General features: G+C 38.1%; 1 protein-coding gene and 1 pseudogene across 1 annotated transcript in view; one reads left to right on the forward strand and one right to left on the reverse strand.

Annotated features, from left to right (window-relative positions):
- LOC122135652 (microtubule-associated protein 1A-like) overlaps positions 1–14,694 on the forward strand; it is a 31,522-nt gene extending 16,828 nt beyond the window's left edge. Inside the window, 5 exon segments of the mRNA XM_042715861.1 lie at positions 1,451–2,681; positions 2,684–2,771; positions 2,773–11,804; positions 12,295–12,524; positions 12,783–14,694. Coding sequence (XP_042571795.1) covers positions 1,604–2,681; positions 2,684–2,771; positions 2,773–11,804; positions 12,295–12,524; positions 12,783–12,938 — 10,584 coding nt within the window. The 5' untranslated portion in view covers positions 1,451–1,603 and the 3' untranslated portion in view covers positions 12,939–14,694.
- Positions 14,695–19,852: 5,158 nt separating this feature from the next.
- LOC109065224 overlaps positions 19,853–26,669 on the reverse strand; it is a 31,515-nt pseudogene continuing 24,698 nt past the window's right edge.

A 26,669-nucleotide genomic window follows, 5' to 3' on the forward strand; every position in this document is an offset into this window, starting at 1 on the left:
ACTGTACAATTTGTGAATAAAAACAGAATGCAATGATGTGGAAGTTTCAAATTTCAATATTTTATTCAGAATACAACATAGATGACATATCAAATGTTTAAACTGAGAAAATGTATCATTTTAAGGGAAAAATAATTTGATTTCAAATTTCATGGCATCAACACATCTCAAAAAAGTTGGGACAATGCCATGTTTACCACTGTGTGGCATCCCCTCTTCTTTTTATAACAGTCTGCAAACGTCTGGGGACTGAGGAGACAAGTTGCTCAAGTTTAGGAATAGGAATGTTGTCCCATTCTTGTCTAACACAGGCTTCTAGTTGCTCAACTGTCTTAGGTCTTCTTTTTCTCATCTTCCTCTTTATGATGCGTCAAATGTTTTCTACGGGTGAAAGATCTGGACTGCAGGCTGGCCATTTCAGTACCCAGATCCTTCTTCTACGCAGGCATGATGTTGTAATTGATGCAGTATGTGGTCTGGCATTGTCATGTTAGAAAATGCAAGGTCTTCCCTGAAAGAGACGACGTCTGGATGGGAGCATATGTTGTTCTAGAACTTGGATATACCTTTCAGCATTGATGGTGCCTTTCCAGATGTGTAAGCTGCCCATGCCACATGCACTCATGCAACCCCATACCATCAGAGATGCAGGCTTCTGAACTGAGCGCTGATAACAACTTGGGTTGTCCTTGTCCTCTTTAATCCAGGTGACATGGCGTCCCAGTTTTCCAAAAAGAACTTCAAATTCTGATTCGTCTGACCACAGAACAGTTTTCCACTTTGCCACAGTCCATTTTAAATGAGCCTTGGCCCAGAGAAAACGCCTGCGCTTCTGGATCATGTTTAGATATGGCTTCTTTTTTGACGTATAGAGTTTTAGCCGGCAAAGGTGAATGGCACGGTGGATTGTGTTCACCGACAATGTTTTCTGGAAGTATTCCTGAGCCCATGTTGTGATTTCCATTACAGTAGCATTCCTGTATGTGATGCAGTGATGTCTAAGGGCCCGAAGATTGACCTAATAAGTTCCAAATTGGTCGTCCAGCTGTTCCTTATATGTACATTTAACTTTTTCGGCCTCTTATTGCTACCTGTCCCAACTTTTTGGAATGTGTAGCTCTCATGAAATCCAAAATGAGCCAATATTTGGCATGACATTTCAAAATGTCTCACTTTCAACATTTGATATGTTATCTATATTCTATTGTGAATAAAATATTAGTTTATGAGATTTGTAAATTATTCCATTCCTTTTTTTACTCACAATTTGAACAGTGTCCCAACTTTTTTGGAATCGGGTTTGTATATATATATATATATATATATATACAAATATATATGTTTATATATATTATTGTGTGTTTGTATATATATATATATATATACAAATGTGATGTTTTTTGTGTGTATGTATATCTTGACTAATTTTGGACTTGTTTTCATCATGTAGGTCAGTAATTTGCTGGTTAAAGCCAGCTCTGGACAGTGGGCATCACTGACTGTGTCTTGCCGTGGTGAGGCAGGCTGGAGCTCTCTGGGGCAACAGCAACGCATTAGGGAGTTGCTGAATTATAGGCTGAATCCAGAGCCCGTACTCCCTAAGATGGAGGGGGTCACTGAGTTTACCGAATACATATCTGAGACTGTGGATGTACCATCCCCATTTGACCTTCTTGAGCCTCCAACCTCTGGAGGATTCCTAAAGCTGTCAAAGCCTTGCTGCTACATCTTTCCTGGTGGACGAGGAGATTCTGCGCTTTTTGCTGTCAATGGTTTTAACATTCTGATTGATGGTGGCTCTGAAAGAAGGTCATGCTTCTGGAAGCTTGTCAGACATTTAGATCGTATTGATTCTATCCTTCTTACCCATATTGGTGCTGATAATCTTCCTGGAATCAATGGACTCTTTCAAAGGAAGGTTGCAGAACAGGAGGAAGAACACTCTCAAGGCTCAACCACCTACAGTGATTGGATGAAGAACCTGATATCGCCCGAGCTCGGAGTTGTGTTCTTCAATGTACCTGAGAAGCTTCGTGCATCAGAATCGAATTTGAAAGTAAAGCGAAGCATTGAGGAAGCCTCTCTTACATTGCAATACCTCAGCAAGCTAGGAATTAAGCCTGAGCCTCTTTTTCGAGTGGTTAGTAATACCATCGAGCCCATCACTCTTTTTCATAAGATGGGTGTGGGCAGGTTAGACATGTTTGTCCTGAACCCTGTGAAGGACAGTAAGGAAATGCAGTTCCTCATGCAGAAGTGGGCAGGTAACAGCAAGGCCAAGACAGGGATAGTGCTTGCAAATGGAAAAGAGGGAGAAATATCTGTCCCATATTTGACATCTATTACTGCACTCGTTGTATGGCTCCCTGCCAACCATACAGAAAAAATCATCAGAGTTTTGTTCCCTGGAAATGCACCGCAGAACAAAATCCTTGAAGGGCTTGAAAAGTTGAAGCACCTTGATTTCTTGCGGTATCCGGTAGCCACCCAAAAAGACATTAATTCTGGCATTTCACCTTCAGCTGTAAAACAAACAAAGCTAAAGCAAAGAACTGACAGCAAAGAAAGCCTCAAATCATCTCCCAAGACTCAAGCACCAGCTAAGCCTTTAAAGAAAGAAACCGACGAGCATGAGGATGTATCCGTTGTCGAAATGAAGAGTGACTCTGTCAACGAGAACAAAATGAGAAAAAAGAAGCAAAGAAGCACACCAAGCCATTGAAACCAAAAACAGAAGTGACAGAAAAGAAAAAATTATTGAAGGAGAAATCACAAACACCCCAAGGAAAGGGTGTCCAAAATGGATGAAAAGAAAGACAAAGAAAAGAGGGAAGTTAAGAAAGAAAAACGTGAAATTAAAAAAGATGATGCTGTGAAAAAAGATGAGAAAAAGGTTAAAACCAAGGACACTTTAAAACCTGAACTGAGAAAAATAACTAAACCTGACCTGAAACCTTTTACACCAGAGGTGAGGAAGACCCTCCACAAGGCCAAAACCCAAGGGAAACCCAAAACAATAAAGAGCAAACCTACAACTGCCAAGTTAGAGAGTGCAGAGATTGTGGCAGAACCAGTGGCTGAGAAGATTGAACCTGAGGAACCAGAGAATGGGACAGGAAAATTAATATCTGCTCCATCTATTCCAGAAGATTTAACAAAAGACTTTGATGAAATGAGACCCACTGAAACGACAGATCATTCTGAAGCCCCTAAAAGTGCCCTTACTGTCTCTGGATTGCCAGCTGAAAGAGATGATGATGTAGCAGAGGAGCAAGAACAAGATCATGTTTCAGAAACCGATATCATGGAACAAAAAGCTACAGAGAAAGAAGCAGCGCCATCAGCAGAAATCCAAGAAGTGCCATCAGCAGAAGTGAAAGAACAACAGGATGAGCCCCAAACATCAGAACTAGAGAAATTTGAGGATGAGGGTGCTGCAATTGAAGATGAAGATGAGGAGGAGGTTGAGACACAGCCTGTTAGAAAGAAGACAGAGGAGGAAGAGGAGGAGGAAGACATGGGAATAGGAGATGAAGAAGACGAAGGGGCAATAAAGGAAACCAAAGACTTAGAGGAAGTGGACAGAAAACATGAAGTTGAGGAAATGGAGAAGCAAAAACAAGTGGAGGAAAGAAAGACTGAAGCTGAAGAGGAGCAGTTTGAAGAAGAGGATGTGATTGAAAAAGCTGAGCTAGAGGAGGCAGAGGATTTGGATGCCATTGCAGATGAAGAAATAAAAGATATCTCTGCTGAGAAAGTCAAGGAAGAAGAGAATGCATACTTGTCAAATGTTGGAGGTGTTACAGCTGGCATTACCTCTACAGCCCAAGGAGCTGCAGCAGCAGAAAACTTGTCATATATTCAGGATGAAACCATCCCAGGTTACTCTGAGACTGAACAGACCATCTCAGATGAGGAGATCCATGAAGAAGCAGAGGACAGGATACCACACCTTCAATATGAGGTTGGTAGCTATGATGTCTCGGTCCCAGACCAACCAGGCTCCTTTGATGCCATCCATGGAATGAGAGAAATGCAAGCCGCTGTAATGGGCAATGGAACAGGCAAAGTATTGATTGGGCAACAGGAGCCACCTATTTCCATCTACACCAGTATACTTGCAGCGCCATTAGCTGAAGAGGAACATGTTTCTTCAGCAACGTCTATAACGGAGTATGACAAACTGTCTTCTTTACCCACTTCCATTGCTGAAGATCAGTCAGTGGCATCCGTCACAGCACCTCAGACCGAAGACACTGGAAAAAGTTCCCTAGTCTTGGACACAGTTCAACCGGTTACCCAGACTGAGGCCACCCAAGGAAAAGACTACCTACATTCAGCTGGAACCGTCTCACCAACATCCTCCTTGGAGGAAGACAAGTGTTTCAAATCATCTCCATCTGAGGAATTACCACCACTTCCCTTAGAAGGCAAAACTGAGGGAATTGAGATGGCCGCCCAATACGGTGATGAAGAGGAGGATGAATATGAGGATAAAACACCAAATGTTGACATTCCACTTGGAAAGTTACAAGAAGCATATGCCTCACTTGATAAACTTGAACACAAGGAGAAAGAAATGGACAAACCCAAAAGTCCCGTGCCTTTAGTTCCTGATACTTCATCCTTTGAAAGATCCTCACCACCTGAGATGGAGAAGGTATCAGTATCACCTTCTAGGGAAGACTCATCTTTTGAAGCACAAACAATACTCTCCTCCCCATCGTACAGTGTTTCTAAGCTTCCTGTTACTGAAGCTAGTGTTTTTCCAGATGTGGAAGACCGATGCATAAGCCCTGATGACAGCACTGTAAAAATGGCTTCTCCTACACATTCTGGACCACCTAGTGCATCTCACTCTCCCCTCAGAATGTCACCTGTGGAAGGGAAGGATAAAATTCTCCTTAAAGAGACTCATCAAGAACCAGGAGTGCCACTTAGCCCCACTGAAATTAAATCTGAAAAGGAGAGTGCAAAACAAAAACTTGGTATTTTAGATGAGAAAGAAATACCTCAAGCAGAGGAAGAAGAAAAGAAGAGAATTCAGGAAGCAACCTCTGTACCATCTCCACTTGTTGATGACCTGTCAGCTAAAAAAGAAAGTCTACCAGTTCTACCATTAAAAGAAATAAGAGATACAAAGGTAATGCCTGATCCAGGTGTTGAGAAGAAGGGCAAAGTTGAAGAGAGCAGCAAGGCTGTAATTCTTGAGGATAAAGATAGCAAGTTATCTGATGATCATGATGTTAAAGAAACTTGTGATTTAAAATTGTCCACAGATGAAGAGAAGAAAGAGAAAGAAAAGGAGGGTGAAAGAGATAATGCTGAAGGGAAGCATAAGGAGAAAGACCAATTATTAAAGTATGCAGAGGTTACAGATAAAGGTGATATAATATCAGAACCAGAAAAAGCAGCATTGCCATCTAAAGAGGATTTTGATAAGAAAATTGCAAATGAAGAAGAGTTGCAAGATAAGAGTTTTCCAGCAGTTCTGGAACGTTCCGAGATAGAAAAACAGGAGAAACAAGAAGAAGAAATTCAGACAGAGAAAGCCAAGATATTGTCTAAATTAGACAAGGAATCCAAAGAGAAAGATCTGACTGATATATCTTGTCAGTCCATTGAAAGCCCAGACATCAAAGCAGAAACATCAACATCTCATGAATTAGCCAAAAAATATATGGAGACACAAGACACTGTAGAGACAGATGTGACAACTAAACCGGAAAAGATCTCTGAGCAGAAATCTGAATCAACTGATATTACACATGAACAGGTGGCTTTGGAGGAAACTGATTCATCCGTCTGTATAAGCCCATTTAAGGAAGACACAGATGGCCTCAAATCTCAAGTACAACAGTTAAGTAAAAAAACAGATGTAATCTTGAAAGATGAAGAAAAGTTAGAAAGTAAAAGTGAGGCTGGACTGACATATGAGAAAATGATTCCAGCTGCCAAAGAACATGAAGACTCTAGAGATATAAATGTAGAGAAAGTAAAATCTGTGATGCAAGAGCAAATTTCCCTCTCAAAACCAGATGTTCAGTCTACAGAGATGCACGTAGAAGTGTCCATTATGGAGAAGGATATGTCTGCTAAAGATGATCAAGAATCTAAAGGGATGTCAGCGCAAGAGATGAAATCTCATATATTAGAAGCAACTCCAGGTGAGACTGAAATTACTAGTAAACAAGATGAAGACTTGAAGGAGAAGCTATTGGAAGAAACTCAAACAAAACAACATTTAGAAAAAGCAGATGTATCATACAAAGAAGAGCCTCAAATAACACATTCCTTAATTTCACAATACACAGATGAAACTAGCCAAGATATGGAAACTGTAGAGGAGACTATATCCAAAACACAAATATCCATTTCAGACAAAATGGATTCCTCACCAATATTCGAGCAGGAACCTAAAGATGAACCACCAGAATTGAGCCAAGTTCAAGCTTTGCTGTCTGAATCTGAGAAATCAGATTTGTCTTCTAAAGATGATCAGGACCAGAAAAACAAAGAGTTAGCGAAGCTAACTATCAAACTAGATGAAGAGTCTATAGAATGTCAAACTTATGAAAAAACAGATAAGCTTACTATCTCTAAATCTGTGTTTGATTCTGAAGTGAAGAGCGAACCCCAGACACTAACACCAGAAAAAAAAGATATGCAAGCTAAAGAGGATGAAATAAACAAAGGCACATTTGTCAAATCTGAACAACCAGTTGAGTTTGAAGACATTTCCGCAAAACCATATGAATCTAAAGAGAAGTGTGTGGAGGATACTCAACTTCAGATATCTACAGATCAATCAGTATTTGAGAGTGCCGGTGCTAAAAGCGACCAACAGTATGAAGAAAAACACACTGAAGAGATTGTAACGAAAGTACCTCAGCCAAGTATGGCAACAGATGTGCCATCTGACACAAAACAAGAACCTAAAGCAGTATCTGTGGAAGAAAGGTCAGAACAGATTCCAACAGAATCAAAAACTGTGGATTCGAAATCAGAACACGATACTGTAGAAACACTGAAGAAAAGAGATCCCATCGCAGAAGAAAAAACAACTGATTCAAAAGTAATCAAAGAGCCTGAGGAGAAATCAATGATAGAAGATGCATCAAAATTGGTGTCAGTTGACACCAAAATGGACTTGGGAGGCAAATCTTTGGTAGAATCTTCAGAACAAATGTTTGAGACCTCAGATCTGAGCTGTAAAGAAAATGTGGTATTGAAAGATGAACCTAAAGGAGATATCAAACAAGACATATTACATGAAACAGATACTTGCCCATTGTCAGACATTGGTTTCAAATTAAATTTAGATTATAAAGAAAAATTTATTGAAGAAGCCTCCTCAACTGTGGACAAAACAAAAGACACCAAGTCGATCTTTGAAACTACATTTCCAACCAAATTTTCAGATGAAGATGAAAGCACTGAGGAGGATGAAGGAGATGCTGTTTGTATGGGAGGGGCTGGTTCAAGACCATTATCAGTGGAAACTTGGAAGTCTGAAGAATCAATGGCAAGCAGTTCTGCACAACCACCAGAGACAAGTATGAAAAAAGAGGAAATTGTGGCCCATTTAGAAGAAAAAGAGTTGACTAGAGATTCCAGTGGAATATCACCTGAACCAGAGAAGGAGTGTAAGGTGGATACCACATCACTTACAACCTCTACTACAGATACAAGTACTAAAGCTGTCTCAGAGACTCTAATTGAGAGTAAACCAACGAGTATCACACTGCCCAGCTCTGACAGTCAGGCAAGTAAGGATGACCAACATGAAACATTGCTCCCTTCAAAGGAAGCAGCAAAACCTGAGAAGGAGGCTGAGAGGGAAAGAGAGGGAGAACGAGAGGTTGCCTCTCCAGGGCTAGAGTTACATTCTGATTTTCAAAAGACTGGCAGTGCAGATGAGAAATGTCCTGAAAAGACTGATAGAGAGAGAATGAAATCTGGTGACAAGATGACTTATGAAGTGGAAAAAGAAATATATGAAGCCTCTAAATATGAGCCTTATGAAAAGCCCATTTCAAAAGACACTGAAAGAGAAAGAGAGGAAGAGGACCAGTATCCTAGTCTGGATAGAGATTTAGATGACAATAGAAAAACAAGTCAAGACAGTTTGCTTGGAGCTGCTTGTTCAGTAGAGGAACAAAGTGATGATGAGCTAGTGTCTTTCAGCAAGGTTGATTACCAGACTTCACCAAGTATTCCCAGCAGCCACAGTGCCTACTCAGAGCAAGACAATAAGGAACGATACCAAGAGGAAGAACTGGTTAGAGAAGAGAGACCAGATCTTTTTGTTGACTATAGTTCTACATATGACAGAAAAGCCACTTCGGCAACAGGTTCAAGCTTGTTTGCCTCTAGTGATTTGCAAGACAAATCAGAGAAATTGGAGAGAGAAGAGAAGGAGAAGGAGAAAGAGGACACACATTCTCCTCTTCAAGGCAAAGATGATGGAAGTCATGTTAAATTGTCAGATAAAGAGCCATGTACATCTGCTTCCAGCCTTTCAAAACCTGATACACAAGAGAAAGACCATAAAACAGAAGAAACATTGGCAATGCCTCATTCAGAGGACCTGGACATGACTAAAACCCATGTGACTGAAGCTTCCCCTCCACAAGGGATCCTTACATCATCACAGGATAAAAATCTTCAGAGTCTAACAACTCCATCAACATCTGCTTCCGATGAGAACAAAATGGAGAGTCCAATCTCAAGTGATAGTAACAAAGATAAAAACAAACTGGATTCAGCTGAGAGCCAAAGTGACCTGTTTTCTTCTGGTCGATACTCACCACCTGAAAAGGACATGCTTGCTGCCAGGTTATCACCTGATGATCCCAGTGCTGCCACTCCTGGTTCTTCTGGGCAGTCCATGAAAGTCGATGACAATGTTCTTGCACTTGAGTGCCCTGGCAAAACTGATTCTCTTTGCAGCAAGTCAATGATTGTGAGTGCAGAGACTGAGGAATGCTTGGTCAGAAGCCAAAAAATATTTGCAGAAGAAGAGGAGGACTATGAGGATGAGGAAGAGGAAGATGCAAGTGACTTGGATATTGAAAAGGGTGCCAGAGAGATGTCTGAGAAAGAGTCCAAGGTAGCATTTGATACCATAACTGCATCTACACCACTCGAAACAAAACAAGAAGATACTACTGGTCCCTTAGCATCTGGAGCAACTGCAGAAGATCTACAGACAGAAACAACTGGTGATTCATCCGCAAAAAAGTCCCCCACAACAGAGCCTTTAACAGTACCTGGAGAGCACAAGGATGTAATCAGCAAGGAAGATGAACAGTCCAAGAAACAAGATGCTAGTTCAGTCCAATATGACACATCCAAACCCAGCGATGACAAACATGAAACACAGAAAACATCTGATAAAAAGTCTGAAGGGACTGAATCCCTAGCTGTTGCTCAAGCAGCAATGTCTGATGCAACTTACTCATCATCTTCATCCTTTAGTTACTCTTCTTCAACGTCCGCCTCATATTCAACGGGTCAACACCTTGGAGAAAGCATAGAAACACTGATTAATATTCCTAGTGTCCAACTAAGATCAGATGGAGACAGTATATCATATGAGTACTCATCGTTAAAAGAGGAAGAGTCACCCATTACAGATTTACCATGTTTAAAAAAAGACGAATACATGGAAGTCTCAGAACGAATGACACCTGCTACAACAATAGCTGAATCAATATCTAGTCTTGCCAGGTTTTCTCCTCTCAGTCCCTTGGAAGAATCCAAATCGTTACTTCAAGATCAAACATCATCAGCAGAGGAAAAGTCAGAGGAGGATATGTCAAGCATTAAATCTGACAGGGATCATGTCTCTCATCCTGAACATGTAGCAGAGCCACATTCCTCAAAATCACCAGAATCAGCAACTTCTGAGCATGCAACTCATCCAATTGTGGTGGCATCTGTGACATCCCTCAAGTTTGACATTGCACCTTTGGAGAAGGCTGACTCTGCAGACAAACAGTCACAGGAAAAATCCTCTGATGATGAGCCTGAGGACAACAAAAGCATTTTTGAGGAGGGAACCTTACCATGCAGAATTGAATGTGAAAAATCTTCAGCTACTGAAAAATTAAGCACAGCATCTTTACCAGAGCAACATGCTGATGTAAAACCCTCAACAACAATATCAGATCCATCTCATCTGCAAACCATAGATGGACCAACAGAAATGACAAGTTCTCAGAAGGTGCCAGTCACAACATGCGGGACTCTTAGTACTAACACACAAAGTGAACAAAGTATGAAGCAAGAAGAGGCAGAGACGTCTAAGGAAATTAAAGACTTGCCTGAAAAAGTACAGGAGAGGGTTGAAATGAAAGAAGCAAAAGTGAGCAAGATGGAATATGAAGAGAAGCATGAGACAGATAAGAAAGAGGGAGTAAAACTTAAAACAAGTGAGGAAGAACAGATACAACCTGAAAAGATGGTCGAAGTGAGGTCAGAAAAGATGGGAGAGAGCCTAGATAATGGCAAGAAGTCAGAGCAGCAGAGCGACAGTGAAAGGAAAACCGAGCAGTCAGAAACAAAGAAAGACGTGGAACAAATTGAAACAATTGTAGAAAAGGAATCTAAAGAAAAAATGGTAGAGAAGAAAGAGCAAACAGAAGAAAAGATGATGGAAGAAGACAGCAAAAAAACAGATACAGTTGAGTCTAGCCAGCATAGTACCCTTGCATCCACTATGCAGCATGAGGATTTTGTATGTCTGGAGGCTCCACCTGGCTATGGGGAAGATGTTTATGAGGGTATAAAGCAAGAAAAGGGGGGTGAAAAGGAGGAAGAGAAGTATGATTCAATAGAACGTCCACCCAGTCCACTATCAGGAGCACAGGCTTGTTACCCTGAGGTCTCCAAGACGTCAGATGAGGGATTAACTCGACCCTCTGATCTCGGTATGGAGGCCATCTCCTCACAATCACCTTCGCTCTTCAAACACCGCAAAGGAGATATCTCTCCATCCTTTATAAATCCAAGCCCACAGGAACTATATGAGGACGGAGAGGAAGATTCCAGAAGCGATCATTCAAAGGATGATGATGGGGATGAGCGTGAGCAGCATTCTGTCAAAAGGAGATCTCACAAGCAGCAGCATCATCATCCCCACAGTCACCATGAAGTTGGTAAGGAGGGATCGCACAGCATTCCGAGTGGTACAGCGACTGGGCACGGCATTATGCTAGCAGGGGAGGAAACTCCTCCTACATCTTTGAGCGAGTCACTCCCATCTCAGTCTGACTCAGATGTTCCTCCGGGGACTGAGGAATGTCCTTCAATTACAGCAGAAGGGAACCTTGATTCTGATGAAGATGCAGAGCATCTACCGGTGGACAAAATGTCTGCAGCTGGCGGCAACGGAGGAAGTCATCATTCCTCCTCCCCGAGGAGTCACGATCCCCCTCCCAACCCAATGAAAGACCCCCTTCCTCACCCACCACAACCTGATGTGTGCATGGTGGACCCAGAGGCCCTTCTTAATGGCCAGACCCACACAGAACGACCAATGAAGAAGGACCTTAAAACAAATAGAGGCTTGAGGAAGACACTAGGGAAGTCTGCATCGCCGGCACGTAAGGGAGATGCAAAAAGCAGGAGATCTACTACCCCTGTGAAGCAGACATCCAAAGACTCCTCACCTCATGATCTTAAAAGAAAAGATTCAGAGAAGACTTTTCATTTGTCCAAAATGTCTGAGACACAGGGATCCAGGGGAGACATCTACAACCCAGGAAGAGGATTGGTCAATGGCGTCAAGAGTAATGCAGGTGCAAACATCAAGGATGCATGACACATTAGTACCATATTGGTTTCTGAGTGATATTACAGATTTTAATAATTTATTAGCCAATATTGGATATTTAATTGCGCATGCTAATTTACCTTTACTTACTTTTAAATTATCTTCACTGTAATGTAACACTCACTTCAATTAATTCTTCAAACACACAATTGAATACTGTTAAAAGTAATTTTTGCTGTTAAAAGTAAAATAAACATCCTTTTTCATACTGTACATTATAATGTTGTGATACCTAAATTCACTTTTAGCATTTAAAATAACAGATTTTTGTTTTTAGTGCTTTGTTTTTAATTTATTTAGACAAACTAGTACAGATTTTTAAATGTTGTCTGTTTACTGGCAATCAATCATTACATGGAAGAATTATCAGTGTAAGCCAGACAAATATCTCAACTGCACAGCAATGGTTCTTCATTAAACCACACATGCAAATAACCAATGGTATATACTTTTAGGCTCCAACTTGAAATCCAGCGCTGGGACTCCACCTGGACCACCCATCTATGTCGATCTAGCTTACATTCCCAACCACTGCAGTGCTAAAAATGTCGACCAAGAGTTCTTCAAGCGAGTGCGAGCAGCATACTATGTCATCAGTGGAAATGACCCAGGCAGTGGTGAACCCAGCCGTGCAGTTCTAGATGCACTTCTAGAAGGGAAAGCACAATGGGGCAATAATCTCCAGGTATGATTTGACTTTACAGTAAAATGAAATATATGGATGAGTCTGTATGTTTGTTGTTGTAATCCCCTAGAACAGGGGTTTTCAAACAGGGGTCTAGGGACACAAGGGGGGTACTAGGTAATATTAAAAAAAATTATATATATTGCACTCAATATATTAATTCAATCCATGTTTAATGTAATAATTGAAACCCCTGTCCTAAGGTCTTATTTGCAAGTAGAACACTGCATTTCATCTGACCATCTTCTTCTCATTTAGGTCACTTTAATCCCAACACATGACACAGAGGTAACCCGGGACTGGTATCAGCAGACCCATGAGAAACAGCAGGACCTGAATATAATGGTCTTGGCCAGCAGCAGCACAGTGGTCATGCAGGATGAATCTTTTCCAGCCTGCAAAATAGAATTTTGAATTGGTTTTCTATTTAGCGCTTTTCGTTCGTTCCTCATTCATTTCTAATTTTTTTGGTTTAGATGAGTTGCTCCACCCACAACCTTCCATCTGCTGCCATTTATAGTTTGTATTCTAATCCTCAAAAATGCAACAAAATCCTAGTGCTGTCAAAGGACTTTATTATAAGCTTTGGTCCTGAATCTATTGTACATTTTTGATTGCATCTGCAAGGCTTTGGCAGAAAACTGAATGTTCACTAGCTAGCTGTTATGAAATAATAATGTAATGTTCAAGTAGGCTAAAGTTGCATTGCAAATTGAGTTTTCTCATATTCTTTAACATAACTTAGAGACCAAGATTTTATCCTGCCTGTAATTTGAATTCAAAGCACAAAAAAGCCCTCTGTGAATTGGTTAATTCATTATCTGATTCATGTTCTGCATCCATAATCATCAATTTTAGCACATGTACCACATATAGACAAAGTTGTCCAGCAGAACATACTCTAAACATAAGGTCACAAGGCCTTGAAGAAACAACCTATGAGAACAAACATAAAAACATAAAAAGTTCAGAGTAGCTGCCTTGTGAGCTACGGTCAAAGTGAGGCTCATAGATAACATACTAGCAGATAGAGTGAAGAAAGAAAAAACTGTACTCTAAATTGCTAATCCAACGCAGATTTGTGCCAAATCTCAATTCTTTCAAATGCTGATTTACAAAATCAAACATAATCCAAGATTTGTGTCGCTTAGGTGACAAAAGATGGATAATTCTCTATTCAAACATCTAAGCAATCCTGCAGTTTTATCTCAATAATGTGATAGTAGGGAAGACTGTACATGTATATATACATGCTTTTAAGAATAAAGCAAAGTAGATGACATCTTGACAAACCACTAACCCACTGATATGACATATTTTGGTTGACTAAGCTCTAATTCGATCATGTGATCAAGGTTATAGAATGCAAAAGGTTATAGAAAGAATAACAGTTTAGTGTTTTCTCAGTATTGCAATTACTGTACTAAAGCATGATGCTCTCTAGCTTGGAGTAAACTTTGTAGGTATATTAATCTAGTGATCTGTTGTGGGGATCTGTTGGGGTCCAGATCTCTTTTGCAAAGCAGACTAATAACGAGCAGTTTAAATACAGTCTGCTCATAAATCGAGTAGACCACTGTTAGAGTCAAATGGAAATGGTATTTTTTTTGCCAATTACATGATGTTCTGTTGCTTTAGTGAAAATATAAATGTTGCCACTTTAAAACCAACAATGCCAATAATGCTTCAAATAATCTGTCATATATTTTGGAGTAGAGGATTCAGACTTGTGACATGCTGAATGTTTTGTTTGTGCGTTGCTGATATGCTTGACCTGATTTTTTCCCCCAACCTAAGATTCTCTGACCCACAAGCACTTTAGGTTTAACTTGTTTGAAAGGAAACTGGTGGTGGAAATTACACTATATATTAAAATGTAGCAGTAGAGACATTTGTTACAGAGCGACTAATCAATAGAATTGAATATTTGTTTCATGGTTGCTGTGAGAGCAGACAGTGAGGGTTACCCTCGTGCCTTTTGCGTGTTGTTTGACAAAGAAAATGTTAAGTCATCACACACACACACACACACACACACACACACACATACAAAAATATGTGTACTAACAGATTTATTTTGGATTAGCGAAAATTCAAAATTCTTTATAGCCTTACTTCTTTAGATTTACGCTAATAAAGTTTTAATTGACTAAGAAGTTTGAGTATTATATAAAAAAGCAGGCATTAATAATGATTACATTACATGTACAATTGCACTTTTCTAAAATGAAGTCAGTTTGGTAGGTACAGTAGGCATCATGTAAATAAGTAACATTTTAATTTATTTGAAAAAAAAAATCTATTAAAATGACTGATCAACATTTGTTTTTTGGTCTGATGAAGTGATCAAGAACATCTTTAACTAGTTATTATCTAAATCAAATTCTATGGAGGTCAGTTATTGAGAACAAATGCACTTAAAGTTCTAGAACAGGAACAGTTTAAGATTTGACTTTTGTTGCCAGAATCAGTATGCATTAATGGGCATTTTTATGGCTTATATCTTTACAAATAGTAAAAATATGAATTCAACCTAAACTGAAGTATCATTTACAAACAAGCTAACAATTAGTGTTTCTGTTTGCACTGGAGGCAAGAAAAACATTAGCAATCTGTCATTGGCTTTAGAATGCCTTTGGAACTAAAATAGTCTTGATTTGACAGTAGCTCTACATCTTCAGTTACATTGTGAACAGTATCTTCAATAGCAAAAAATCAAGGCCTCACTGGTAAATGCACAATTGTTTTGTCCTTAAAAGAACCTTTGTTTTCAAGGCAGCAGTGCCATCATTCACACTATTCCAAAATAAGCTCTGAAACACTGCATCCTTAACCCTAATCCAGTATATTCACAGTGAGTGGTTTGTTTTTAGTCTGTCTTGGTTTTATTTATTTTTTTATTTTGTTTTGTAAAAGTCAGTATTATGCATTGCAACATACTTAATTTTGTGTCATTTGAATATAGATTTAAGTTCTCTTAGAAAAGTTGTCTTTGAGATGGTCAGAGTGACAGGGTCTTTGTGTACTTTTACTAGCTGAGAACTCACAGTTTAGCAGTGGTGGTCAAAACCTAAGAACTAGGCCTAGGGCCTCAAAAAAAAAAAAAAAAAAAAAAACAAGGTGACGTTAAAGATTATACTAGTTTATTAGTTAGATACAGAATTATTCGCAAAGTCATGCCCAATTCCAATGATGTACGCAAACCCACACTGAGACCAAATTCTTTTATTTTTTTGCTAGAAGGATTGTTAAAATGGGCTGAATCTGTACTGTAGCCTACCTTATATGGTTTGGATATATTTTCATATTTTAAAACATGAGAGTTTTATTTCAAACACCTGGCCTTAGTAACAAGTACTATATGGTCTTATTGAATAGCTGTGATTTCTTTACACAAAATTAGTTTTGTGATAAAGATGAATGCACTAAATTTAGCTGATAATTTTGAATGTAAAAGTTGCTTCGCTGGATGCTGCTTGAACAAAACAAAGAACTAGCAAAATATGCACATGGAACAGTAAACCTCAGAAAATGGGTCACCGAAAGAACTGGCTAAGATCATGAGTGACTCATGACAAAAATATTACATGTTCAGCTGTTGCTGATTTTAGTACAGATACATAAATCTCTTGAAAATAAGATTTAGAAACTTTGGTTTGCAGATGGCTGTTTCACAACTACTACACTGAAAATGGAATACACTATAGCATTGAGGTTTCCTCCTTTACAATGAAAAAAAGCCAAAATAGAAATCAAAACATATGGCATAACCTGTACATAAATCAAAATAGCTGACGTGCTCATTTATGTGAAATGCTTTCTTTTAAGAAAGTTCTATGGTCATTGTAATTCTACTTTCCTAAAGATAAAAAGACTGCTTAAAGTACCTCTATGAATCTCTATTTCATTCTACATCAAATGCATCATGATGTGATGGATTCATTTAGCCATGTCATGTATACGTATCCATCTTTGCATGTGACCTTATTAGTTATACTCCTGAATGTAATTGTTTAATAATCAGAATTAAAACTATTTTAAGAAGATATATTTGAAGCTAATTGTCTTTATGGTACTGAAATATGCATATATTATTGGGCTTGGCTTCTGTTTGCCCTAAGATGTTGTCGAGAAGATGCTGTGATATTTCCTCGTTCTTTGGCGCTGTATGAATCTTAGTTCTCTTCTTTAGTGCAATATTCAACATTCTGTCTCTAAAAGCTCAATGCAAAAGTAGATTTCTGCTGATTTACTGTAAAGGGAACCATCCTGGTGATCATCAATAAAAAACATCAACATTTGGAAAACTCTTTCTGTGTGGACCTCTTCATTATTATTATTTTTTATTATTTCATACACCTGTCAGACAGACTGTCGACCAAAATACAATATTTAAACTAAATGGTCGATCTCAAAACAATAAATAAGCCTGATTAAAAAAATACTTGATTCTGATTGGTTAGCAACAAAAGTGGTTATAAGTCTTCCTTAAAATATTATAAGCCATGAATCAAACCAACCAGCTATGAGGTGAATCACAACATTACAAGCTTTTATTTGTAGCCAAAAAAGTAATTATATTTTAATATAAGTTGTTAATGAAAGTTGCTGCTTCATGGGAGAGGCTGAGCTCTTTTGGCACAATTTGCTGCCTGTGACTCTGATTGGTGGAAGTTTCTGCATGATTTTTCATCAAATTCCACTGTTAAACTTGATTATTTATAAAAAAAAAAAAAAAAAAAAAATGAAATAACGCGAACAGATGGCTTCAACAAAAGCATATACCATTGATTAACAACATGAGAGAGCTCACAACAGGTCTGTATTTATAGGTTTATAAGTTATAGTTAAAAATCAATTTCCCTGTAAAGAAAATAAATGGTAACGCTAAGGTGACCATATGTCCTGTTTTTTCCAGAAATGTATTCAGACCTAAAAAAAAAAAAATGCGTCCAGCCAGGATTTCTAAATCGCCCAAAATGTCCGGGATTTGGCTTTTGCTTTCTACAGTCGCCATTAGGGATGGGTGATACCATTTACGATACTGATACTTTTAAAGGCTAGGATCATCGATATCGATTCATATAATTATGAAATTTATTAAATTACTAAGAGTAAAATAGGTAATGATATCCACTAAACTTTATATTTACGCATTTTAACATTCAATATGCCTTAACTGCAACTTATTAGGTTTATATTTTTGTTTACACATGGTTAAAATATGTTTACTGTGGTGGTAACCATGGAAATCTACAAATGCTATAGTTGAACTGGTCACTTTAGTAAAACTATGGCTCATTTTCCTAAGGGACTTCCAGTGACAGGCTGTTGCATGCATACAATGCAATGTTTTTATTCTGACAGTGCTTGATTTATACTAAGATTACAGAAGAGAACATGATCAATATGAACTTTTAACATTCAATTTAAATAAATGTACAATGCACAAAAAACTATGTAGGCTACAATTTCAGTTTATTTATTGTGAAATAACCCAAACATGTTTTTTTTAATGTTCTCTGACACAACCACCCTAAAATGATAAAGATCCACCCAGTGTTTTTTTTAATCTACTAAAATCTACACCACATCCTCAAATCGAGCCGATCTCAGATGCCTGTCTTTGTGACGTCACACATACAGGCCCCTCCCACGATAGTTTGATTGACAGCAGCAATGTTTCAGCAAAGACTGGACTGGTGTCTTACCTTAGACCTCGCCCTGAGTGAGCTGTCATCAGTCCTTCGTGGTTTCCACGCTGGAGCAGATGTAGACAAGAATGACTCCTAAGCGATTGAGGTGCTCTGTTGTTGGATGTAATAATGAACATAGCAGTCATCATTTACTCCCGATATCTGAGCCACTGAAGACGCAGTGGATTACCTTTGTTTTTGAAGGGAATACGCCCTGATCTACCTAAATGTGTCTGTTTGCACAAATCATTCATGGTCCAGTTTCACCAACAGAAAAAATTTGCATACGTTTTTTTTAATGAATCTTTGGAAATCGCCTTTCCTAATAATATGCTAATTAGCAAGTTTCACAATGACTGCACTAAAGTAAACAGTCTCTCTGAGAGCGGCTCAGAAGAGAGGGGCGGGGTCAGCAGAGCTCATTAACATTTAAAGGAAAATGCTACAAAACGGCTTGCTCTGAAAAGAGCTGTTTTTGATGGGGTAAAATAAAAATTAGTTTTTTACACTACCACTGAGAAATTTTAACCTAACTATGTTACAGACTTTTCATTAAGACCTTAAAGAAGCATATCAACTTGTAGAAAATTGGCATCCGATGACCCCTTTAAACAAAATCACTGGTAAATAAAATACTTTAGTATCAATATTTTTTATTTAAGTATTGATACTTTCGATACTCGCATCAGTATGTTTTTTTTACAGCCTATAATCATTATCGATATATCAATACTTCAGGATCGATACGCCTACCCCAGTCACCATGCATTGTGCGTGTTTTTGTTTAAGAGCCCTTTTTTTCTGAGGAAATCTGTGGTGTTACTGTTGATAGATGTTTGAAACTAGAACAGTCATTTGAACAGTTTCTCCTACTTTCCTTTAACACTGACCTTAACTTACCTCATGCTAACTGAGCGTCCACAGCAACACACACATTTTCCGAAATCTTTTGACAGGAGCTGAAGTGGTTGTTAGCCTCTCTGAGCACCGGCCGATGACACACTTCTTAATTCGCCAGCTCACCGTCACGGATAACAGGCCTCTTGGTTGCTATGACGATTTTATATTACCAGCAGGCGAGATTTTAGGGCAGAGAGGTGGAAGCAATTTAAGATATTTCAATTTGATTAATGTTCTCGGTAACCTGTCAGAATTTATATGGCACATCAATTGTGAAATGAATGAATTACGCAGCTACTATGCAATTCAAACTAGGCTAAGAGAATATGCACAATATCATTCACTTCAAAACCTGTCCTTGTGGGAAAATAGCCGCTGGACATTTGGCATATTTGTCCTCACATGAATGAAAACAAGCTAACAGCACAGTATGACTTCATTTTTAGGACGCAGGCTGCCTGGGATGACTCGCTGTCTTCACACACCAGGCACTCATTCAGTTGAAGTCAATAAGGATGAAAATCCGTCACTATAGCAACACAGCAGCACAGCTGAGGGCAAAGCATGAGTCATCATTATTGTTTTGCATCACTCTTTTGAGACTCATTCACACCACAGATTGAATTTCAAAACCTCAATTAGGTCGGAGAGAATAACAAATGGCACCAGGTATAACTCACAGTGATTTGGTATACTTTGAAGCTGAAAGGTTTAGAAAAAAATATCACAAAGACACTTGTAAAGCAATTTTATTAAGTAATCTAAGTCTCTAATATTAAATATACTTTAAATTTTACAGAGTAAACACAACAGCAGATTGCAAACAGCTGAACATTCTTGAAAGGTCTACTGCAGCTCGTTTTAAGCGACAGGTCTCCCAAAAAATTAAAATACTGTCATTATTCACTCACCTTAAAGTTGCTCCAAACCTGTATGAGTTTCTTCCGTTGAGCACAAAAGAAGATATTTTGAAGAATGTTAACAACCAAATATTTGACATAGCCATTCACTTTAATAGTTTAGGGGAAAAAATACTATGTAAGTCAATGGCTACCGTCAACTGTTTGGTTATCCACATTCTTCAAAATATCTTCTTTTGTGTTCAAAAGAAGAAATAGATTCATACAGGTTTGGAACGACATGAGGGTGAATAAATGACGGAATTTTCATGTTTAGGTGAACTATCCCTTTAATCATTCTCAAACAATACCTTTTGCATTTCATACAATAAAAATACAGCAATTTTCATTTAAATTTCATTCAAAAACAAATCATGTGATCAAAAAAAGAATCTAAAAAAATATAAAATAATTCTAATATACACAAACTGAAAAAAAAGTGGTAAAATTAAAAATTACGCAATCTTGATCTGAATGATTAAACATTTTTTGTGGACTCATTGGTCTGTGTGCTCCTTTGAGAATTTATTTGAGTTGCATTACTCTGTAGGGTGACAAAAAAAGTTGCACAGACAATTACTATTGTCGGTAATGTCTCTGTCTCTCCACCGGAGCTCATAAGTACAGCAGAAGAGCTAATTACTGGTTTCAGAGCTGTATTAGCTGACAGATCAAACTATCAGCTGAATCTCAGCCAAAGAGGCTCGGTATTGTTTAGGCAGAAGTGCAGATAGTACAATATTAGCAGCTTTGTAGATAACTAGGACAGTATCAATCTTAACCTCGATCCTTTAAAGAGATACTGCAAAAGTGATGCAAGAGCAAAAACTGTTTCCAAGATCTACTTGCTGTTGAATCTGATGTTGGATGAGGGCTCTGCTACAGATGGAGACGAGGACCCGGCACTGGATACGGTACTGGGAGGGCTGCTGGTGTCTGCACACATAAACACACACAGTTAATGTCCTTGTCTTTTAGAATTTTTTTATTTCTACTTTTTGTCTTAACAAAAAATATCCTTTAAATGTAGCAATGTCATATTCATTGATTTAATCAAATTTACTATGAATAAAATGGCGTGTAATCTTAATTGAAAAAAATATTTTCATTAAAAAGAAACATTTTTTTTTTTAAATTAAGTCATTTTTACCAAATGCACTACTTTTCAAATGTTTGGGGTCGGTAAAATGTTATTGCTTTTATGGTCACCAAGGCTGCATTTATTTGGTCAAAAATACAGTAAAATACAGTACACTATATTTATAAATATAATTTGTTGTTGTAATTTCAAAGCTGAAAATTACTCCAGCCTTCTGTCACGTCACATGATCCTTCAGAAAAATTTTAATATGCTCACTTTGTGCTCAAGAAACATTTTTTATTATCAAAATTAATCTTTAAAACACATAATAAATACAGCCAAACCAGAACCTGTTCTTAGTATTTATTTCATATATCATCATTTTAGTGACCGCATTTATAAACAGATATCCTGCTGTTTTGTTCTACATAAAGAACCTCATAGAATAGAACAATTACACTATTAATCTGAAGATACGTTTGTCTTCCAGCATGTCCCTGGCCCCACTTTCACAAACAATATTATAGTAAATGGGTTACAAAGTGGCAGACAACGCAGTGACAAACGCAACCTAGATTTTAACTGAAAGCTTTTCCTAAAGCCACAGACTGAATATAAATCACTAAACTCCCGGGGGACACTGTGCGGCATTAAATGCCAACAGTAATCATCTAAATGGCAGAGCTAAAAACCAGAATAAACCTGACAACTTAACTACTTTTTGCACCAAATATGAGGTTCATGTGCCCTCAAAGTGCCTTATCCTACTGAAAAAGTACTGTGGAGGTATGCATATGTGATGGACATTGGTTATGATAATTTTTGAAGGCATCTTAAGTAATTTGCGCAAAACCCCTATTGTTACTGACCATGTCCATCCCTTTCTGACCATAGCTACTTCCAGCAGACGCGCTGTCACATAGCTCAAAATTGTGTCAAACTAATTTTTTTAACATGACAATGACTTCACTACACTCAAATGGCCTCTACAGTCACCAGATCCCAATCCTACAGAGCACCTCTAGGATGTGATGGAAGATTCGCATCAGGGATGCGCAGCCGACAAATCTAGAGCAACTGTGTGATGCTATCATGTCAATATGGACCAAAATCTTTCTGGAATGTTTCCAGCACCTTGTTGCCATGAAGAATTAAGGCAGTTCTCAAGGCAAAAGAAGGTCCACGCATGGTGTCCCTAATAAAGTGGCCAGTGAGTGTACATGATGATAAAGTGATGTATACTCACACCAGAGAGACTGTGCAGCTGGTTGGTTCTGGACCGGGGTTGACATTGGCGTCTCCTGATTATCAACATCTATGGATGGCTGGGAGTGGCTCTCAAACATGGCAGACAGGGCTAAAGAGAAAAGAAAAGAATATACACTCTTAAAAAGAAAGGTTCTTTTACAGAGATGCCACAGAAGAACCATTTTTGGAAAGGTTTTATGGATGTTAAAGGTTATTTATGGAACTGTTGATCTCAAAAAAAAAAAACCTAAATGCTAAGACCTATTTTAAATGTAAGTGGCAATTCAAGCAGTTTATAACTACTACACGCGTTTGGTGTCCGTTCAGTGTAAATAATTATAGCTTTGATGCAAATGTGATCAACGTCCTCATAAATTAGATTTCATGACAATCAAGTGTAATAATGAATGTGAAAGTATTCGTCCACTTACATTTGAGCCTCTTAAATTGTGTCTCGCTCCCGTTCTTACACAACGTCGTGAGGAACTCGTCCACCTGCTTGAGGGACAGTGAGTTGTGCAGTGTCTCCAGTGGATAGATGGAGGGCACCAAGGAGCAACCTTCAAACCCTGCACCAACACATGGTCCAAAACACAAACTCATCATTACAGATTCCCTATGAACACTTTCTGAGCTCTTGTACATGAAATACACAACAAAAGCATGAAGTCAACCTCATGTGACCTACAAGCACAGTATGGCCATACAAACATCACCCAACACCATTTAGACACTGGGAATCCAGAATTGTTTTAGCAGCCTAAAATCTCAAGAGATGCACCATGATGCAACTGGAATTGCATTGTATCATGTTGGCTTGTGACACATTAGTATCTTCACAATTAATTGGACGAAAATGAACAAGTTCTAGAACGTTGGTCCACTAACAAAGTGTTTTGCATCTCGTTTGCAAGGCATTATCAGTTTAATGCTGAGAGAATTAAGACGGACTGCTGCAGACTAATAAAACAATTAGGAGCTTTACACGTTTAAATAACCAATAAAAAGATTAGAGAAACTTTCATTTGAAAAACAAGTGCCATGCTTGAGAGACACATTTTAATGTCTCTAGTATATTGAAATGGATTTAATTATGTCTTCGTTTGCTAATGCGTTTAGGTTAGCAGTAATGGAACTAGATGATTATAGAGAAAATGTGTAAATGGAAGCAGTGCACTTTCTTAGTTTAATTATGAGGGAAAAAACATGGTTACTCAGAGGTAGTTTAATTCAGCACTTTATATAATAAGATTAGCATATTCTTAAAATAAAACCTTTTTTTTAATCTCTTAAACAAAGTGCACTGTAGTTCTTGTCTGTCCTTTACAATAGCTGGTAATAGATGGTAACTTGAGAACTTTTGCAAGCAGGTCATTCAGTTAGCGAGTTGAATCTGTGAACAAATTAGTCCTGATTTATGAACGAATCCTTATGTGTGAGAGCTATAACAGCATACAGCTTGGATGATGTTATTTGTTTAATTCTACTGAAATAACGTGTGCCAGGCTGCTTTGTCATGCAGTTTGTACACACCATATGGTAAGATCTACATGCAATAAAAACTGTTTTTAATTCCAGACCCACCAGAACACTATGATTCACTCATTAAAATACAAAACCTTAGAATGAATTATGCGCATAAGCAATGTCTGATGCACTTTCATGTTCCTTACACAGGTTACATAACTGTGTTATATGTATATTATATAATATTAAGCAGCATATATATATATATATATAATTTTTGGATACCATGATACATTTTTTTAAGTATTCCCTGAAGAATACAAAGTTCAAAAGAACAGCATTTATTTGAAACAGAAATCCTTTGTAACTGTATAAAAGCCATATAAATGTTTAATTGAACATCAGTAGCATAATCCAGGTTCTACCATTTCATAAAAAGCATATGCCACTGGAGGTCATGCATTACATTGATTTTACCATTGTTAAAGGGATACTCCACCCCAAAAGGAAAATTACCCCCATGTTGTTCCAAACCCGTAAAAGCCAAGTAAATAACAGTGTCAAGGTCCATAAAAGGTATGAAAGTCGTCGTCAGAATAGAGATGGAGTATTCTGAAGATGACTTTCATATCTTTTATGGACCTTGACACTGTTATTTACTTGGCAGTCTATGGGACAGTCACAGGCCTCATTAATAATAAATGTAACTACAGGCCTCATTGTCTACTCTAATAAGTTACTCTAATAAACATGTAAAAAGGTGTAAGATGGCTTCATTCAAGCATTATACTTACTCTATGCAGAAGTTAACATAAGCAAGTGGTCTTCACATTCACCAAGCCATATGTACAGGCATGCGGTAAGAAAAGAGGTTATGAGATGTTACACACCAGAAAGAAAGGCCACTGAGTGAAGAAAAGCAAGAAGTCAGATAAAAGAGCAGAGCAGATAATTCTAACACTTTGGCATACGCTGAAGCATCACAAACTTTGTTGCACGTGTACACCAAAAATAAGGTAAGTGACAAGGGGGCTGACCAGAGAGGCATTCTGGGGGTTTCTGGCCAGCACGGAGCAGGCGGAGGTGGTAGGAGCAGCGGTGTAGGTGGTGGAGAAGAGCCGGGTGAGCAGAGAGCCCAGCTAACAGCTTTACCACCTGATGCCCATCTAAGAGCTCTACGGGAGAGAAAGAATGAAAGGAGGACAAAAAGGACTGAATGGATGCAAGAGGAGAAGGTTAGCAACAGAGAAGCATAACAAATGTCTGAGGAAAGGAATTCTGGGAAGACAGAGGAAAAGTTCTATAAATCTCTCATTTGTAATTTTTTTAAGAATAAATAAAGTTACACTGTAATTTAAAAAAAAAAGTACAGGTACATGCACAGGAATTCTGGGAAAGTAGAGGGGAAGAAATAAGTAAGGAGTGGTGTTAGATTTTAAAATTACTAGTAATTTCTCATTTGTAATAAATACATACTTTTATATTACTACAATTAAAAAATAAACTGTTTTTGTTTGTTAATTGTTTAGTTAACTATTGAGAATAGGGAGTCAGATTCACAAGCAGAAAAAGTCAAATCCACTGAGTATCAGAAGGAAAATACTGAGTAACAGGAGGAAGAGGAGGCAGAGTAGGAGGACAGGAGGGAGAGGGATGAGGTAAGCAAAGATGTGGCAGAGATAGAGGAGGGATAGTGTGGGCCGTAGGGAAGCAAAGGATTCGGGAGGGAACTAAACATTGCAGGTTGAGGGGGAACAAAGGGATGACAGATGGAGGAGGAGGAGGAGGAGGAAGGAGGAAGGAGAGGCCACTGCAGCACACAGCAATGAGGATCCACTGCCTCAACCCCTGCTGAGATGTTTTTGCCACAGTGACTCAGCAACATACAATTAATGAGCTGAAATGAATGTAATTAGTTTTTGTCAGGACCTACAACTATTTTCAGAGGCAACCAAAGTGCAATTAGAGTCAATGTAATAAGCAAACTCTCCGAACAGAGCCTAAAGATTAAACAGAGCTATTTGCATTTCCAACAAACGTTTAATTTATGCTATTTGTATTTGAATGAAACATTTGGATAGATTAGGTTTCACAGTGCATGCAAACACTCCTGAAGTCTCATAACATAGTGAGTATATAGAGTCTAGTGAGAATCAGTGGCGTACGAGACACCCCTGCAGGGGACCCATCGCAGGACATTCTAAAAGGCATTCACAAAAACACAAGGGGAACAGGAATAAAAAAAACTTAAGGTCTCTTTTTTTAACTTTTAAACTTCTTTTGACTAGAGCGCCATGTTTCTGGAATGTCGTGTATTGTTCGAGACACTGCAAAATACGTGAGGCACGCGTACATTTTCATACATGACATCACTGCTGATGGGAGGGGCCCCATCTTGTTCTTTGCAGGGGGCCTCACAGATGTGCAGTACACCACTGATGAGAATATACTGTAGGCTAATTTATTTTAGACTGAAAAAGCAGCCCAAATAAATGTCAATAATAAAAATTATTTAAATAAATAATAATTTGTAATTAAAAATAATGCCTGTTTTTAGCTTGAAAAAGCAGCACAATTAAATGACAATAATAATAATAATTAAATAAATAGTAATTAAATAATATATTACAGCAAAAATTGAAAAAAGACATCAACAGCGCCACATTGATTAAATGACAATTAATAAAAATATAACAGTTAAATATAAATAAACTAATTAAATAAAAATGCTATTGATGTCAAATTACAAAAATTAATAATAATTCTATAAATAATAATGATAAATTACAAAATTAATAAATAAAATAACTGACATCAACAGTGCAAAACCTATTAAAGATTTTGTCAAATAAAA

This window comes from Cyprinus carpio, chromosome A25, assembly GCF_018340385.1.
Source record: "Cyprinus carpio isolate SPL01 chromosome A25, ASM1834038v1, whole genome shotgun sequence".
NCBI lineage: Eukaryota > Metazoa > Chordata > Actinopteri > Cypriniformes > Cyprinidae > Cyprinus > Cyprinus carpio.